The sequence below is a fragment of the Oncorhynchus keta genome, chromosome 19 (assembly GCF_023373465.1).
Source record: "Oncorhynchus keta strain PuntledgeMale-10-30-2019 chromosome 19, Oket_V2, whole genome shotgun sequence".
In the NCBI taxonomy this organism is placed as follows: Eukaryota; Metazoa; Chordata; class Actinopteri; order Salmoniformes; family Salmonidae; genus Oncorhynchus; species Oncorhynchus keta.
This window is the reverse complement of record NC_068439.1, coordinates 37,789,154-37,808,579: the sequence shown is the minus strand read 5'-3', so window position 1 is coordinate 37,808,579 and position 19,426 is coordinate 37,789,154. Positions and strand designations below refer to the sequence as shown.

Here is a 19,426-nt window from a genome sequence, read left to right as displayed (position 1 = left end):
CACCGTGCACAAGCACAGACACTCCGTATGAGAGCGAACTGAGTCATCGACTGAGTCATCGACTGACAGATTGCTATAACGTATGATGTGGTAAGATGATATGAACATTTTAATTTATTTTATTTTATTTAACCTTTATTTAACCAGGTAGGCCCGTTGAGAACAAGTTCTCATTTACAACTGCGACCTGGCCAGGCTAAAGCAAAGCAGTGCAACAAAACAGTACAGTCAATAACACAATTGAATAGAAAAATATATATACAGTGTGGGCAAATGGAGTAAGGATGTAAGGCAATAAATAGGCCATAGTAGCGAAGTAATTACAATTTAGCAAATTAACGCAGGAGTGATCGATAGCTGATGCTTAAAGTTAGTGAGGGAGATATGTCTCCAACTTCAGCGATTTTTGCAATTCGTTCCAATCATTGGCAGCAGAGAACTGGAAGGAAAGGCGGCCAAATGATATGTTGGCTTTGGGGATGACCAGTGAGATATACCTGCTGGAGCGCGTGCTACGGGTGGGTGTTGTTATCGTGACCAGTGAGCTGAGATAAGGCTGAGCTTTACCTAGCAAAGACTTATAGATGACCTGGTGTCAGTGGGTCTGGCACAAATATGTAGCGAGGGCCAGTTGACGAGAGCACACAGGTCGCAGTGGTGGGTGGTATATGGGGTTTTGGTGACAAAACGGATGGCACTGTGACAGATTGCATCCAGTTTGCTGAGTAGAGTGTTGGAGGCTATTTTGTAAATGACATCGCCGAAGTCAAGGATCGGTAGGATAGTCAGTTTTACTAGGGTATGCTTAGCAGCATGGCTGAAGGATGCTTTGTTGTGAAATAGGAAGCCGATTTTGGATTGGAAATGCTTAATACGAGTCTGGAAGGAGTTTACAGTCTAGCCAAACACCTAGGTATTTGTAGTTGTCCACATATTCTATGTCAGAAACGTCTTCAAAGCACCACAAATGTCAGACTTTGATGACAAAGTTTGATGACAGAATTATTCCACGAAGAACAGCCGTGCCACCTTCCTGTTCAAGTGAGCACAGCACAACAAGGTGAGTCCAAAAAGGTATTGTATGCTGCTGCATAAATTATGCAATATTCCAGGGAGATATGTATACTGAAGCCAAGAAAGTAATACTAAGTGTATGTTGTGTAGTAAGCTGTTAGTAGCCCATGTGCTTCACCCTAATAATTTGGTCCATTTTCCCCTCATAATTCAGCCTACTGTTCTGACTTGGTGGTGCCTATAGCATGTTTTTGAGAAATATTGTAAGAGCTTCCTTTGTCTGCCTATATGTTCCTTTTATTTATTTTACAGTACAGACTTGGTGTACAGGGAGAATACTGTAAGAACGGCCCATGTTCTGAATTATGTCGCTGTACATTTCAAAAGTGCTGAACAAATTGTTATATTGACCACGTCATTTAATGTAATTTTTATAAAAGTCGCGTTGTCCGAGAGAGATTTACATGGTTATCAAAATGTTACGCCAGGGCAAGCCTACACGAAACACAGCCCTTATTTTAAGTGTTTCTAATATTCCCTATGGGGAAAATGAATGGTGGGAAAACAATTGGAACCATTTCCCTGTTTGAATACTAGGTTTTATGGGTATTATGACACCTCCACCTCTATTGTGTCACACCCTTTAGAAATGTATTGCCAGATCAATAATAAATGGGCTTTTAGTCCATGTGTATTAAACATTGACAAATTAGTTAATCAATCCATCCAAACCCACCATTTTAATTGATTAGCATATGAATTAAATATAAAATTAGACTGAAAATGATTTAAAACATGATTTTGCCAAGATGCAGCCACCGTCCAAAATAATGGTGTAGGTTTTTTGTTCTGTACTTCCTTGTCGATTGATAAGCGACAACGACCTTGACATTCTGACAGGGCGTACGGGCGCGGAGGGCGTGTCCAAGGACTCAATGGGAAGATAAAATGGGAGCGCACCTTTGCTCGTCCACGCTTCCCCTTGCAAACAAGTGGACAGACAGAGGCTATACAAGAACGGTACTTTAACATTTTGTTTGTTATGCCTTCAAAACGAATTTTAATTCAGTATCATGTATGTGATTTACGCACTACTCATTGTAGGCCTACGCTTATCTGGCGTTTTTAATTGTTTTCTTTTATGACTTTGCGGATCGTGTTTTTAAATGTTTTCTTTGGCATGCATATTTAGTCGCTTCATTTTTCTTTCAACGTTTTCCAAGACTGTTTGGTCAACTGTGTACATTAATAAATGACTCATTGCCACAGACTAGATTCTCATGGCTATTTTAATAATTTTTTTTATGACTTGATTGACGACCATCGTCTCCCAAACTCAGTCCTGGGGACCCCAATTAGTGGACTTTTTTTGTTGCTTTCACGACACCGCTAATTCAAACAGCCTAATCAACTCGAGTTGATTAGGCTATTTGATCATTTGAATCAGCTGTCTACTGCTAGGGTGAAAGACAACTGGTTTAAGTAACACTGACATTAAAATTTTGCATTGTGCTCATATTACATGTGATACAAAGTTAACTACTTTTTACTTACAGAGGACTAGACCATATCAGGTGAAATGGTGAAGATTGGGATCAATGGGTAAGTTGCTTTTGCTTAAATACTCTTGAATATTTTAACACACTTTTGACTTTTGTATTAAAGCTAGAGAATATGTTTTTAAAAGGTCACAAGAGACCTTGGCTTGCATTTCACAAATCCCATGATACAGTTTGTGTACTTAAGAACAAAGGTGGACAGCCATACTGTAGCTACTAGTTCATAGGCCAAGTCTGGACACTTCCCCTGTCCATTCTCTATGTATTTATAGTTTGGGTGTCACACTGCCTCTGCAACGCTCACGTAGAAATCCTCTCAGCTGTCATGTCTTTATTCTATCTAATAATACCCTGTTAAAGTTCAGAGCTCAGATTGTCTAAGAGCTCCTCCACAAACAATCCTTTCCTTTTAACCTTTATCTGGCCAATAGATGGCTGTAATATCTTTTTTAAATTGAACTTTTTATTTAACTAGGCAAGTCAGTTGAGAACAAATTATTATTTAGGATGGCCAAACCAGGGCCTATTGAGCACCTCCCTATGGGACTCCCGATCACGTCCGGATGTGATACAGCCTGGATTTGAACCCAGGACTGAAGTGACTCCTCTTGCAGAGTGCCTTAAATGGCTGTGCCACTTGGGAGCCCAATGACTGAATAATTGAGCAGCACAAGGATTAAAGTTGGATATGAGAGGCCCTTTCTCAAATAAACATGAAGTCCAAGACAACCTATAACATTGCCCATTTTAAACTGGAAACTATGACATGTCATTGTTCTGATTGACCTTTATACAGTGTGGAAGCTAAATGTTCTTATCACTGAGTGCAATAAATCCTCCTGACTGTTCAGTTCCCTTAACCGATGTCATGGACGTGTTGAGTGACAACTTAATTGACTAGAACAGGACTTGTTAATGGGATTGGATAACAAGGGTTTTGCTTCAGAACACCAACTGTTTACGTCCTAATGTTACCAAATGGGCTACTTGTTTTTCACTTTGTTTATACTCTGTTCTGATGCACTGAGTCCTTTTCTTGGTCAATACATTGACCCTTGTGAACAGGACACCTTTGTAGTTGGGGGGTGTGTCGGCTTGCGTCACTGGACAAAGTTCAAATGTGTTTAAAAATAACCATAACCTAATCACAACTATGACAGTGAATCCTCAGAGTTTTAGTATCCACTCGGTGAACTTGATTGTTCTAGATATACACTCCAAGACAGTTCTGCACTAATTGACTGCTGACAGTATCTACAAGGAAGTTAATACTTCAGCTGCCCAGAACTGACTTTTTTAAAATTCAGACTGAAAACAAGTCTAGACTACAATCCAGTGTGCTTTCAGTGTCATCTAGATTCATATGCCTTATTATTGACCATAAACATTTCTCAATCCAGTGTGCTTTCAGTGTCATCTAGATTCATATGCCTTATTATTGACCATAAACATTTCTCAATCCAGTGTGCTTTCAGTGTCATCTAGATTCACATGCCTTATTATTGACCATAAACATTTCTCAATCCAGTGTGCTTTCAGTGTCATCTAGATTCATATGCCTTATTATTGACCATAAACATTTCTCAATCCAGTGTGCTTTCAGTGTCATCTAGATTCATATGCCTTATTATTGACCATAAACATTTCTCAATCCAGTGTGCTTTCAGTGTCATCAAGATTCATATGCCTTATTATTGACCATAAACATTTCCCAACTACCAAAACTGAAGTCTTCCGCATTCAGCATTTGACTGTGGTCCTGTCAGTAATCTGCTTGAGTTACAGTAACCATCAGACTGAATTTATTTCACCCATGTGGATTGCGCTAAACACTTCCCTGACATCATGCTGAAATGAGCCCTACACAACTGATGGCAATGTGGCTTAATTACATTTACATTTAAGTCATTTAGCAGACGCTCTTATCCAGAGCGACTTACAAATTGGTGCATTCACCTTATGACATCCAGTGGAACAGCCACTTTACAATAGTGCATCTAAATCTTTTAAGGGGGGTGAGAAGGATTACTTTATCCTATCCTAGGTATTCCTTAAAGAGGTGGGTTTTTTTTAATCTAGTTTAAACACTACGAAAACATTTATTTGCTTTTGGTGGGTAATGTCACTAACTGCACAGGCCAACCAAGCTTACATATCTGTTTTCTCTAACCCGATTTTCCAATTTGTCCTAACCTGCACTTTCTCGTCACGCTGCACCAACCCAACCATATTAGGCATGAACAAAGCCTCTGTGCTGCAAATGTCAAGTATTGTTATCAGTCAAGGTTGGCAGGCCTTGTAGGCCTGCTGCCATCTGCTAGTATGGTCATATGGATACATGGGGATTAATCGTAAAATGATCTGATTTCGCTTCTCAGATTTGGGCGTATCGGGCGCCTGGTGACCCGTGCTGCCGCCAAGAGTGGCAAAGTTGAGGTTGTCGCCATAAATGACCCCTTCATTGACCTAGACTACATGGTGAGAACTTTATACTACATTCAGTGCAGTACACTTAAATGTAAACTAAACTTTTCTCAGGTTTTTACTGTACTTGCCCCTGTTTCCATAGGTCTACATGTTCAAGTATGACTCCACCCACGGTGTTTGGAAGCACAGTGAAGTGAAGCAGGAGGGTGGAAAGCTGATCATTGGGAACCTCCACATCACAGTTTTCCATGAGTGGGTTTTCCTTATTCTTTAAGTACATTGGTTCAAACTACACATTTGGATGCTTTCCTCCACCCATATTAAAGCTTAAAAGTTGACTAAAAAGCACTTTCAATGGAAATGTCTCCCTGGTTCTGCGAAACTGACCCATTTGACTCTTGGGCGTGCTTGATCAGTCTAGACCACTTATGTTAGGGTGCCTATGGGTTTCACACCATTTGGAACCATTCAATATCTGTAATTGAATGCTAGGTTTGTGGCTCTTAATCCCAACTTCTATCTTCAGGAGGGACCCCACTGCCATCAAATGGGGCGAGGCTGGCGCTGACTATGTTGTGGAGTCTACCGGTGTGTTCACCACTATCGACAAGGCTTCTGTAAGTACGTCTTCGCTAGCTGTAGGAAGGCCATGGTCACATTTTTATTTAGTTTGGGATATTGGCGAGCAGTCATTACAATTTTAGTAGGCATGTTGTGCCATGACCCCACTTCACAGTAACTTTTTTTTAAACTTCTAAACTACTGCTTTCTAACATAACTTGGTTTTTAAACTCTGTGCCTAAATGTTGTCTGGCTTGGTTAATCCACTGGCTTTGCTATTCCACAATGTAATTTTCCCTCTAACCCCAACTGCCACAACAGGCTCACCTGCAGGGAGGTGCCAAGAGGGTCATCATCTCCGCCCCCAGTGCAGATGCCCCCATGTTTGTGATGGGCGTCAACCACGAGAAGTACGACAACTCCCTGAAGGTCGTCAGGTAAGTTTCCCCCCCCCCCTCGTTGCATCTTAAAAGAGCAGTGGTAATTCCCTGTGGCCAAAAGATAATGTGTACATAGTTTCAGCCATTCTCTGTGCTTTATTTGGACTCCTACCCCTCAGTCCTGAGGTAATACTATTTAAATAAATAGGCCATTTAAGCTGAGTCTGCAATGCATTTGTTGCATAATGTTTATTTAGGCAACTTTTGCGCTGGTATGATAGTAATTATGTAATGTCCTCACAGCAATGCCTCCTGCACAACTAACTGCCTGGCTCCCATCGCCAAGGTTATCAACGACAACTTTGGCATTGTGGAGGGTCTCATGGTAAGAACAGTTTCCTTCAGTGTTTGACTTTGTCGAAGTGCAGTACTTACTGGAATGTAAACTCAGCAAAAAAAGAAGTCTTCACACTAACTGTTTACTTTCAGGAAACTTAACGTGTAAATATTTGTATGAACATAACAAGATTTAACAACTGACATAAACTGAACAAGTTCCAGACATGTGACTAACAGACATTGAATAATGTGTCCCTGAACAAAGGGAGGGTCAAAAGTAAGTCATTATCTGGTGTGGCCACCAGCTGCATTAAGTGCTGCATGTCATGGACTGCACCAGGTTTGCCAGTTTGTGCAGTGAGATGTTACCCCACTCTTCCTCCAAGGCACCTCTATGTTCCCGGACATTTCTTCAGGGGAATAGCCCTCACCCTCCGACCCAACAGGTCGCAGGCGTGCTCAATGGCATTGAGATCCGGGCGGTTCGCTGGCCATGGCAGAACATTGACATTTCTGTCTTGCTGGAAATCACATACAGAATGTGCAGTATGGCTGGTGGCATTGTCATGCTGGAGGGTCATGTCAGGATGAGCCTGCAGGAAGGGTACCACATGGGGGAGGAGGATGTCGTCCTTGTAATGCACAGCGTTGAGATTGCTTGCAAGGACGACAAGCTCAGTCTGATGCTGTGACACACCGCCCCAGACCATGACGGACCCTCCAACAAATCGATCACGCTCCAGAGTACAGGCCTCGGTGTAACGCTCATTCCTTCGATGATAAACGCAAATCCGACCATGACCCCATGTAGACAAGATTGTGACTCGTCAGTGAAGAGCACTCTTTGCCAGTCCTGTCTGGTCCAGCGACGGTGGGTTTGTACCCATAGGTGACGTTGTTGCTGTGTGGTGAGGACCTGCCTTACAACAGGTCTACAAGCCCTCAGTCCAGCCTCTCAGCCTTGTGGACAGTCTGAGCACTGATGGAGGATTGTGCATTCCTGGTGTAACTCAAGCAGTTGTTGCCATCCTATACCTGTCCCGCAGGTGTGATGTTCAGCTGTACTGATCCTGTGCAGGTGTTACACGTGGTCTGCCACTGCGAGGACGATCAGCTGTCCGTCCTGTCTCCCTGTAGCGCTGTCTTAGGCATCTCACAGTACGGACATTGCAATTGATTGCCCTGGCCACATCTGTAGTACTCATACCGCCTTGCAGCATGCCTATAAGGCACGTTCACACAGATGAGCAGGGACCCTGGGCATCTTGAGCTTTTTTGTCAATAGAAAGGCATCTTTAGTGTCCTTTCATAACTGAACTTAATTGCCTGCCGTCTGTAAGCTGCTGTCTTTAAAGACTGTTCCAAAGGTGCATATTTAATTGTTCATGGTGCATTGAACAAGCATGGGAAACAGTGAATCCTTTTACAATGAAGATCTGAAGTTGGATTTCTACAAATTATCTTTTGAAAGACAGGGTCCTGAAAAAGGGACAATTTTTTTTTAGTTAAGTAGTAAAGTGTGTACTTAGCATTTACATTATCAGTGTTAACAAGGTCATTACAGCCAAGTCAAATTAGTGTATCAATCTATCCAAACTCTCCTGGTTCATTTATTAGTATATCAATGAATTATACATTTTTCTGCAATGTTTGTTATATCAGTCTGCGACGACTCATGGGCGTAACTCAAATGTAGTCTATTGAGAACATTTCCAAAACCTAGATTCTGGACTGTCATATCCATTTAATTTTGGTGCCCTCCATAAACCATACCTACACTAACATCCCTACCACTGGTTCCCCCAGAGCACAGTTCATGCCGTCACAGCTACACAGAAGACTGTTGACGGGCCCTCCGGTAAGCTGTGGAGAGATGGACGTGGTGCCAGCCAGAACATTATCCCTGCCTCCACCGGCGCCGCCAAAGCCGTGGGAAAGGTTATCCCCGAGCTGAACGGGTATGAACTAATCGGGATCACTTTAATGGTTTTGACACGTGATAAAGGCTGTGATTTATATGGCCCTAGTGCTTTTTACTAGTGACAAGTTTTGAAAAAAAAATGTATATACTTGAATTGTGCAATGGTGTGGCTCCTGAACCTTGTTGCTCTTTCTAACCCACAGCAAGCTGACGGGCATGGCCTTCCGTGTCCCCACTCCCAACGTGTCCGTGGTTGACCTGACTGTCCGTCTTGAGAAGGCTGTAAGTCTCCAACCACTTAATACGTTCGCTTGTCTACTAGGGTTAAACTGGGTGTTTGGGATGCGTTACTGGCATTACAGCAACAGGCACTTCATGTATGTATGGTCTAGCATTTTTAAACATTTTCGTCTGCTTTAGGCACCTTATGACGAGATCAAGAAGGTCATCAAGGCTGCTGCTGAAGGACCCATGAAGGGAATTCTGGGATACACAGAGGACCAGGTAAATTTCCCTAGTAACTCTATCCCAATCTCTTTTTTTTTCGTAGTGTCCACTTGTATAATATTCCTTATGATTAAAACAATTAGATTAGTCTAGATCCGTCTACCAAACTGACCTGACGCCTCCCCCAATGCATGTTTTGGTTTTTGCTTTGCACTACACAGCTGACTCCAAAAATGTATTATCAAGTTTAGATTATCCGAGTCAGCTGTTTAGTCCTCGGGCAAAAACCAAAACTTGCAGTTTGGAGAAACCCTTGTCTAGATCAGTTTTCTTGAACTTCATTCCTAAGACATTCTATATGATGTATTCCAGAACTAGTACATCTGATTTGAATGAGGGCTTATTAGTTGACAATTTGACTACTGTGCTATTTCTGGGATGCATCGACTACGTGGCTGTAGTGCACACCAAGAACAGGCAACATTTCCTTACTCTAATGCCCGGGGCCTCAAAGTCGGGCTGAAATGTCTAAGCTCCAAGTGCTCCCCCCCTGCAGGTTGTGTCCACAGACTTCAACAGTGACTGCCGGTCCTCAATCTTTGACGCCGGTGCAGGAATTGCACTCAACGACCACTTTGTCAAGCTGGTCTCGTGGTATGTATGCAGGAACCGACACACCCTTGCAATCTCTCACCAGGTGTCCACCGACTCAATGTTTCATTGATGTACAGCGGTGTATTATTTGCATTGCAGTGAATGTGCTGTTATAACCTTGCCAAGGTCAGTGTAAATATTTATATATATATATAATGCACAGAGCCTTGAGCAACATCCCTTTAATTTGATTTTCAATCAACAAGTTGATACCGTGTCAGGATCTAAACCAGGCCAAAAAAATTGTAAACACAATAGCTTATTAAAGTGTCCTGTTATTGTGGGATGGTGAAATGCAACACAAGTGTGTGTGTGGGGGGGGGGGATTTGAAGATTAATGACTTCTGTTGGACCACACTGTTGAATTCAGTTCATTGGTGTCACTCACCCAGAAACAATCGTGAATTACGACAGTCATTGAATTAGTATAGTCTTTTCTGTAATATGTATGGTATTGTGTTCTCTTTTCCATAGGTACGACAACGAGTTTGGCTACAGCAACCGTGTCGTTGACCTGTGTCTGCACATGGCCTCCAAGGAGTGAACACAACTCCAAACCCGCACATCCTTCTGAACGGACATCCCACCAGAGGAAAAAGAGCCTGTAGGGAACTCCAAGGCAACATTTTCATTCAACGTCACCTCTAGTGAGGACTGAATATGATTTTTGCTTGAATAGTATCTTTTTACTGCACTATGGCTAAATTTGCACTCTGACAATAAAGGTCCCGTTTGTGAAAACTGTCCATGTTCTTCCAGAGCACATTTTCATTATGGCGCGCAAACAGCATTCTGATTATCTTTACTTTGTGCAACAGAAAATAAATTATTTTATTCCAGTTGGTGCCTAATAAACCACCCTGCATGGACTAACGTCCCTAGCCCATAGTTCACGTCGCCATAGAACAGATGGGCACTCCAGTAAGCTGGAGAGGCACCAGATAGAACATCACTCGTGTCACTAAGGCTGTCCAATCCAGGACCACTGTCCCTAATAGGGTATCACCTGTGATTGGTGTACTGCTTTTCACTCGGCTGAAATCTCAATTCTAAAGCCGTCATACGGAGAGGCATTTCAATGCAGCTGGTCTAAATTAGTTGACGTACCCAACTGCTGTGACATGTAATAAAGGGTTTAACTTAAGATGAACCACAGTATTGAATGGATTCTTTGTTTAAATGTAGGACTTGTTTAGTGTGGTTCTAAATTAAACTTTGCCCTGTAAGCCAGCATGGCCTTGTGTGTACCCCCTTGTCTGACCTGACAACCCATCTTGTAAGTCTAGCCTGACTGCTCCAGAACAGTAGCAGAATGAAATCGGTTATAACTTACAGACCATGGCCCATTGTTATAACTTGTAGTCCATGAAAAGTGCAGACCATGGCCCTATTGGTTATAACCTGCAGTCCATGAAAAGGGCAGACCATGGCCGGTTATAACTTGTAGTCCATGAAAAGGGCAGACCATGGCCCTATTGGTTATAACTTGGACCATGGCCCTATTGGTTATAACCTGCAGTCCATGAAAAGGGCAGACTATGGCCCTATTTAGTTATAACCTGTAAATGAAAGTGCAGACCATGGCCCTATTGGTTATAACTTGTAGTCCATGAAATCCCTACTGATAACCTGTAGTCCATGAAAAGGGCAGACCATTCAATAACTTGTAGTCCATAAAGCTAGACCATGGCCCTTTTTATAACTTGTAGTCCATGAAAAGGGCAGACCATGGCCCTATTTATAACTTGCAGACCATGGCCCTATTTTATAACTTGTAGTCCATGAAAAGGGCAGACCATGGCCCTTGGTTATAACTTGTAGTCCATGAAAAGGGCAGACCATGGCCTTATTGGTTATAACCTGTAGTCCATGAAAAGGGCAGACCATGGCCCTATTGGTTATAACTTGTAGTCCATGAAAAGTATTACAACTTGTAGTCCATGAAAAGGGCAGACCATGGCCTTATTGGTTATAACCTGTAGTCCATGAAAAGGGCAGACCATGGCCCTAAGAAAGACCATGACCTGGTTATAACTGTAGTCCATGAAAAGGGCAGACCATGGCCTTTTGGTTATAACCTGTAGCTTTGAAAAGGGCAGACCATGTATTGGTTATAAGAACATGGCCCTATTGGTTATAACTTGTAGTCCATAAAAGACCATGGCCCAATAACCTGTTCCATGAAAAGGGCAGACCATGGCCTTATGGTTATAACCTGTAGTCCATGAAAAGGGCAGACCATCATAAATGGTCCAAAAAGGGAAGACCATGGCCTAGGTTTTTAACCTGTAGTCCATGAAAAGGGCAGACCATGGCCCTATTGGTTATAACTTGTAGTCCATGAAAAGGGAAGACCATGGCCTCAGGTAGTCCAGAAAAGGGCAGACCATGGCCCTATGATTATGCTTGCTCCATGAAAAGCAGACCATGGCCTTATTGGTTATAACCTGTAGTCCATGAAAAGGGCAGACCATGGCCCTATTGGTTATAACTTGTAGTCCATGAAAAGGGAAGACCATGGCCTTATTGGTTATAACCTGTAGTCCATGAAAAGGGCAGACCATGGCCCTATTGGTTATAACTTGCAGACCATGGCCCTAGGTTATAACTTGTAGTCCATGAAAAGGGCAGACCATGGCCCTATTGGTTATAACTTGTAGTCCATGAAAAGGGCAGACCATGGCCCTATTGGTTATAACTTGTAGTCCATGAAAAGGGCAGACCATGGCCCTATTGGTTATAACTTGTAGTCCATGAAAAGGGCAGACCATGGCCCTATTGGTTATAGTCCATGAAAAGGGCAGACCATGGCCCTATTGGTTATAACTTGTAGTCCATGAAAAGGGCAGACCATGGCCCTATTGGTTATAACTTGCAGACCATGGCCCTATTGGTTATAACTTGTAGTCCATGAAAAGGGCAGACCATGGCCCTATTGGTTATAACTTGTAGTCCATGAAAAGGGCAGACCATGGCCCTATTGGTTATAACTTGTAGTCCATGAAAAGGGCAGACCATGGCCCTATTGGTTATAACCTGTAGTCCATGACATGAAAAGGGCAGACCATGGCCCTATTGGTTATAACCCCATGAAAAGGGCAGACCATGGCCCTATTGGTTATAACTTGCAGACCATGGCCCTATTGGTTATAACTTGTAGTCCATGAAAAGTGCAGACCATGGCCCTACCATTATAACCTGCAGTCCATGAAAAGGGCAGACCATATTGGTTATAACTTGTAGTCCATGAAAGGGGCAGACCATGGCCCTATTGGTTATAACTTGCAGACCATGGCCCTATTGGTTATAACTTGTAGTCCATGAAAAGGTATGGCCATTGGTTATAACCTATAGCCCATGAAAAGGCAGACCATGGCCCTATTGGTTATAACTTGTAGTCCATGAAAGGGGCAGACCATGGCCCTATTGGTTATAAGTTGAAGTCCATGAAGAGGGCTGAAAATGGCCCTTTTGGTTATAGTCCATGAAAAGGGCAGACCATGGCCCTATTGGTTATAACTTCCATGTCATGATTGGTTAGTAGTCCATGAAAAGGGCAGACCATGGCCCTAATAACTTGCAGACCATGGCCCTATTGGTTATAACTTGTAGTCCATGAAAAGGGCAGACCATGGCCCTATTGGTTATAACTTGCAGACCATGGCCCTGGTTATAACTTGTAGTCCATGAAAAGTGCAGACCATGGCCCTAACTTAAAACATGCAGTCCATGAAAAGACTATGGCAGACCATGCCCTATTGGTTATAACTTGTAGTCCATGAAAAGGGCAGACCATGGCCCATAATAACTTGCAGACCATTTTGGTTATAACACTGTAGTCCATGAAAAGGGCAGACCATGGCCCTATTTTATAACCTATACCCATGAAAACTTGTGCAACCATGGCCCTATTGGTTATAACTTGTAGTCCATAAAAGGGCAGACTATGGCCCTATTGGTTATAACCTGTAGCCCATGAAACTTGTAGTCCATGCAGACCATGGCCCTATTGGTTATAACCAGTCCATGAAAAGGGCAGACCATGGCCCTTGGGTTAAACCTGTAGTCCATGAAAAGGGCAGACCATGGCCCTATTGGTTATAACTTGTAGTCCATGAAAAGGGCAGACCATGGCCCTACTTGCAGACCATGGCCCTATTGGTTATAACTTGTAGTCCATGAAAAGTGCAGACCATGGCCCTATTGGTTATAACCTTCCATGTAGTAGTCCATGAAAAGGGCAGACCATGGCCCTATTGGTTATAACTTGCAGACCATGGCCCTATTGGTTATAACTTGTAGTCCATGAAAAGGGCAGACTATGGCCCTATTGGTTATAACCTATAGTCCATGAAAAGTGCAGACCATAATAACTTGTAGTCCATGAAAAGGGCAGACCATGGCCCTATAACTTGTTATAACTGTAGTCCATGAAAAGGGCAGACCATGGCCCTATTGGTTATAACTTGTAGTCCATGAAAAGGGCAGACCATGGTTATAACTTGCAGACCATTGGTTATAACTTGTAGTCCATGAAAAGGGCAGACCATGGCCCTATTGGTTATAACTTGCAGACCATCCCTATTGGTTATAACTTGTAGTCCATGAAAAGCAGACCATATGGTTATAACCTGAAAAGGGCAGACCATGGCCCTAGTTATAACATGAAAAGGGCAGACCATGGCCCTATTGGTTATAACTTGCAGACCATGGCCCTATTGGTTATAACTTGTAGTCCATGAAAAGGGCAGACCATGGCCCTATTGGTTGGTTATAACCCATGAAAAGGGCAGACTATGGCCCCATGAAAAGTGCAGACCATGGCCCTATTGGTTATAACTTGTAGTCCATGAAAAGGGCAGACCATGGCCCTATTGGTTATAACTTGTAGTCCATGGCCCTATTGGTTAAGGGCAGACCAGACCATGGCCCTATTGGTTATAACCTGTAGTCATGAAAAGGCAGACCATGGCCCTATGGCCCTAAAAGGGCAGACCATGGTTATAAACTTGTAGTCCATGAAAAGGGCAGACCATGGCCCTATTGGTTATAACTTGTAGTCCATGAAAAGGGCAGACCATGGCCCTATTGGTTATAACTTGTAGTCCAAAAAGGGCAGACCATGGTCTTATTGGTTATAACCTGTCCATGAAAAGGGCAGACCATGGCCCCATGGCCCTATTGGTTATAACTTGTAGTCCATGAAGACCATGGCCCTAAGGGCAGACCATGGCCCTATTGGTTATAACTTGTAGTCCATGAAAAGGGCAGACCATGGCCCTATTGGTTATAACTTGTAGTCCATGAAAAGGGCAGACCATGGCCCTATTGGTTATAACTTGTAGTCCATGAAAAGGGCAGACCATGGCCCTATTGGTTATAACTTGTAGTCCATGAAAAGGGCAGACCATGGCCCTATTGGTTATAACTTGTAGTCCATGAAAAGGGCAGACCATGGCCCTATTGGTTATAACCTGTAGTCCATGAAAAGGGCAGACTATGGCCTTATTGGTTATAACCTGTAGTCCATGAAAAGGGCAGACCATGGCCCTATTGGTTATAACTTGTAGTTTGGCTCTGTACTCAGCACTTTGGATTTCAAATGATACAACAACTATGAGGTTAAAGTGCAGACTGTCCATATCGGGTGAACCATTTAGAAATTACAACCCTTTTTGTACCTAGTCGCCACATTTTAGGGGACCACAAGTATTGGGACAAATTCACTTATACAGTATATGTATTAAAGTAGTCAAACGTTTAATATTTGGTCCCATATTCCTAGCACGCAATGATTACATCAAGCTTGTGACTACAAACCTGTTGGATGCATTTGCTGTTTGCTTTGGTTGTGTTTCAGATTATTCTGTCCCCAATAGAAATGAATGGTAAATAATGTATTGTGTCATTTTGGAGACACTATTATCGTACATAAAAAATAGAATATGTTTCTAAACACTTCTACATTCATGTGGATGCTACCATGAATACAGATATGCCTGAATTATTCATGAGTAATGAGTGAGAAACTTAAGAGACGCACAAATATCATACCCCCAAGACATGCTAACCTCTCACCATTCCAACAGGGGAGGTTAGCATTTTGGGGGGGGGGGTGATATTTGTGTACCTGTAACTTTCTCACTCATCATTATTCACAATTCATTCAGGGTTATCCATAGAGGTAGCAGTCTGCACTTTAACCTCATAGTCATTGAATCATTTCAAATCCAAAGTGCTGGAGTACAGAGCCAAAACAGCAAAAAATATGTCACTGTCCCAATACTTCTGAAGCTCACTGTAGGGTGCAAGTTGAACAAGCTACAGTCTAATCACTCATCTCCATTCAGTGAGTGATAATATCCGCAGGGACACTGATTATGCAGCAAATGTCGTATTGTTACTCATCAATTTATCCAATTTAATAACCCCAAACTCTCCCAAGTTTAGTCTAGTCGAGACATGTTGATGTTGAAAGCTCAAATAACATCCTAAAAGTGGTGTATCGTTAAACGGAAATGTGGGTTTATCGAACGAATCAAGCCTTTTGAAGAAGGGTCTACATGCAATGACTAAGCTATGTGGTTGCAAGTCGCTCTGCAGAAGAGCATCTGCTAAATAACTCAATTGTCAATCGCGTCATGAGTGATGGTATGAAGAGTGGTGCTGGAGCAATTGCCAACATCTGACCCTGAAGGAATGGAGTTGAAAGGCTTTTACTGTAAAGGATGCCAGAGGTATTTCAACCAAATAGCCCCTATCCAAGTCACTATGTAAACATTTGCCTTCGGCTTTAATTGAGACATATTATGACTTGGACGGAAACCTTAGAAGATTCCTACTGTGGAGTCTTGTCCGGCACCAGCAGTGGTTGCCAAAGCCCTCCCCGGATCTTTGCCTGGCCCTGGTCCAACCTCCAGCAGCAATTCTGGATCCACCGTAGATTCCTCTGCTGGGTGATAACCCTGCGATAAGAAATCATCCTCCTGACTCAGAAGTAGGATTGTATGCATGAATGTAACGATCACAACAGGAAGAATAAGCATGAAATGGAAGTGCAGAGGAAATAGAATAATAAACTATTGATGGCACAATAGAGAAACAGCCACTTTAAGGTAACAAAGGACCGTATAAAGGTAGCAATACAAACTCGACGCAATGAATAAGAATAGGGACAACAATGCCAGACGTACAGTTGGCACTCAACTTTATGAGAGCCGCTCAGAAGATCGGGTGCCAGGTGTTGAGACTCTGCACTGCTGCTGGGAAACTGTGGCTAGTGGGAGAGGTGAGGAGATTTTCTGGGCAGGCTGTAATGGGACCGATGGGATGCCTGGTCATTCAGGTCACGGACAGTTACAGAGAGTTACAGGTGGCTGAGATGCTTCGTCACTCCAAAGACACTGCTTCAACTCCCTTCCCGATCTCATATTTCTGTTTTTGTATGCTACAGTATGTTTGAATTTGCAATTTGGTTCGATTTTTTTAAACACTTTGAGAAACTTTGTGTGCCAGTGTATTATTATTATTAATAATATATTATTGTTATATCTAGAAACCTAGACGTCTGGGCACAGTGGGAAGCTCACCATCCTCCTGTTTTATGTCTCTGCTGTCTTCTGCAGTAAAGCTGAGTGTCGGGGAGCTTGAGAAAGAGCTGAAGTAGGTGTCAGAGCTTACCAGCACAGCTCAAAACAGTTTTTTATATATGTTTTAAATTATTTTATTTGACCCCCTTTTCCGAACCAATTTCGGGATATCCAATTTGCAATCCAATTATGATCTTGTCTCATTGCTGCAACTCCCCAACGAGCTCGGGAGAGGCGAAAGGTCCTCCGAAACACCCACGCTGCGTAACACCCGCTCGCTTAACCCAGAAGCCAGCTGCACCAACGTGTCAGAGGAAACACTGACGACCGAAGTCAGTCTGCAGGCGCTCGGCCCGCCACAAAGAGTCGCTAGAGCGCGATGAGCCAAGTAAAGCACCCCCGGCCAAACCCTAAACCGGACGACGCTGGGCCAAATGTGTGCCGGCCTATGGGACTCCCGTTCACGGCCGGTTGTGACACAGCCTGGGATCGAACCCGGGTCTGTAGTGACGCCTCAAGCACACCGCTGTGCCATTCCAGGGGCCTAAACAGGTATTCTTAACAGACAGTAAAACATGAGGAAGCTTGTGAGGAACGAGGGAGTGAGGCATAGCGACTCAAGAGACTCACCATCCAAGTGACATCCACTATCCTCTATCCCACAGCCTGCCACTCAGTGTCACCACCTCACTTCTTTTTTTTTGACATACAGTTGAAGTCGGAAGTTTACATACACCTTAGCCAACTACATTTAAACTCAGTTTTTCCGCAATTCCTGACATTTAATCCGAGTAACAATTCCCTGTCTTAGGTCAGTGAGGATCGGCACTTTATTTTAAAAACGTGAAATGTCAGAATAATAGTAGAGAGAATGATTTATTTCAGCTTTCATTTCTTTCATCACATTCCCAGTGGGTCAGAAGTTTACATACACTCAATTAGTATTTGGTTGCATTGCCTTTAAATTGTTTAACAAGCTTCCCACAATAAGTTGGGTGAATTTTGGCCCATTCCTACTGACAGCTGGTGTAACTGAGTCAGGTTTGTAGGCCTACTTGCTCACACAAGCTTTTTCAGTTCTGCCCACACATTTTCTATAGGATTGACGTCAGGGCTTTGTGATGACCAATTCCTTGACATTGTTGTCCTTAAAACTTCTTGAAGCACCCATCCCATTAGCGGGATCATTTTCATCAACACCAGCTGAATTGCAGCGCGCCAAATTCAAATTAAATTACTAAAAATGCTTGCTGTTAATCCACCTGGCGTGTCAGATTTCAATACAGCTTTTCGGCGAAAGTATAACAAGCGTTTATGTAAGAACATCTCTCTCTGTAGACAAAATATTACAAACACCTAGCAGCCAAGTAGATTGGTCACGAAAGTCAGAAAAGCAATAGATTAAATCGCTTACCTTTGATGATCTTCGGATGTTTGCACTCACGAGACTCCCAGTTACACAATAAATGTTACTTTTGTTGCTTAAAGATTATTTTCATGTCCAAAATACCTCCATTTGTTTGGCGCGTTATGTTCAGAAATCAACAGGCTCGAGCTGTCACGACATCGCAGATGAAAATTCCAAATAGTATCCGTAATGTCCACAGAAACATTTAACATTTTAACATTTAACATTTAAGTAATTTAGCAGACGCTCTTATCCAGAGCGACTTACAAATTGGTGCATTCACCTTATGACATCCAGTGGAACAGCCACTTTACAATAGTGCATCTAAATCTTTTAAGGGGGGTGAGAAGGATTACTTTATCCTATCCTAGGTATTCCTTAAAGAGGTGGGGTTTCAGGTGTCTTTCAGGTGTCAAATGTTTTTTATAATCAATCCTCAGGTTGTTTTTAAAATATATAATCGATAATATATCAACCGGGACTGTCGCTTTTTCAATAGGAGAGGGAGAGACAATGGCTGCCCCACTCTGTTGCGCGAGCAAAACTCTGCGAACACCCAGCTATCCACTGACGCGATGTTATCTTTCTCATTCATTTTTCAAAATAAAGCCTGAAACTATGTCTAAAGACTGTTGACACCGTGAGGAAGCCATAGGAAAAGGAATCTGTTTGATATCCCTTTAAATGGAGGCAAGGCATCCAATGGAACAGAGTGCTTTCAGGAAAAACAACCCTTCTTGGTTTGATTTTCCTCAGGTTTTCGCCTGCAATATCAGTTCTGTTATACTCACAGACAATATTTTGACAGTTTTTGAAACTTTAGAGTGTTTTCTATCCTAATCTGACAATTATATAGCATATTCTTGTTTCTGGGCCTGAGAAATAGGCAGTTTCAAATGGGTACGTTTTTTGCAAAAAATGAAAATCCTGCCCCCTACACTCAAGAAGTTTAAGCTATTTTGCTACAACTTTGGAAGTATGCTTGGGGTCATTGTCCATTTGGAAGACCCATTTGTGACCAAGCTTTTATTTCCTGACTGATTTCTTGAAATGTTGCTTCAATATATCCACATTATTTTCTTCCCTCATGATGCCATCTATTTTGTGAAATGCACCAGTCCCTCCTG

The 19,426-nt window shown here is 42.6% G+C and overlaps 1 protein-coding gene across 1 annotated transcript; it reads left to right on the top strand.

Annotated features, from left to right (window-relative positions):
- Positions 1-1,918: 1,918 nt before the first annotated feature.
- Positions 1,919-10,048, top strand: LOC118398216 (glyceraldehyde-3-phosphate dehydrogenase-like). The gene is made up of 12 exons (XM_052470481.1): positions 1,919-2,034; positions 2,571-2,616; positions 4,952-5,051; positions 5,143-5,252; positions 5,527-5,617; positions 5,883-5,998; positions 6,245-6,326; positions 8,087-8,238; positions 8,405-8,483; positions 8,622-8,705; positions 9,205-9,302; positions 9,777-10,048. Exons 2-12 carry the CDS (start codon positions 2,594-2,596, stop codon positions 9,844-9,846), a joined length of 1,005 nt encoding a protein of 334 aa, XP_052326441.1. The 5' UTR covers positions 1,919-2,034; positions 2,571-2,593; the 3' UTR covers positions 9,847-10,048.
- The last annotated feature ends 9,378 nt before the right edge of the window (positions 10,049-19,426 follow it).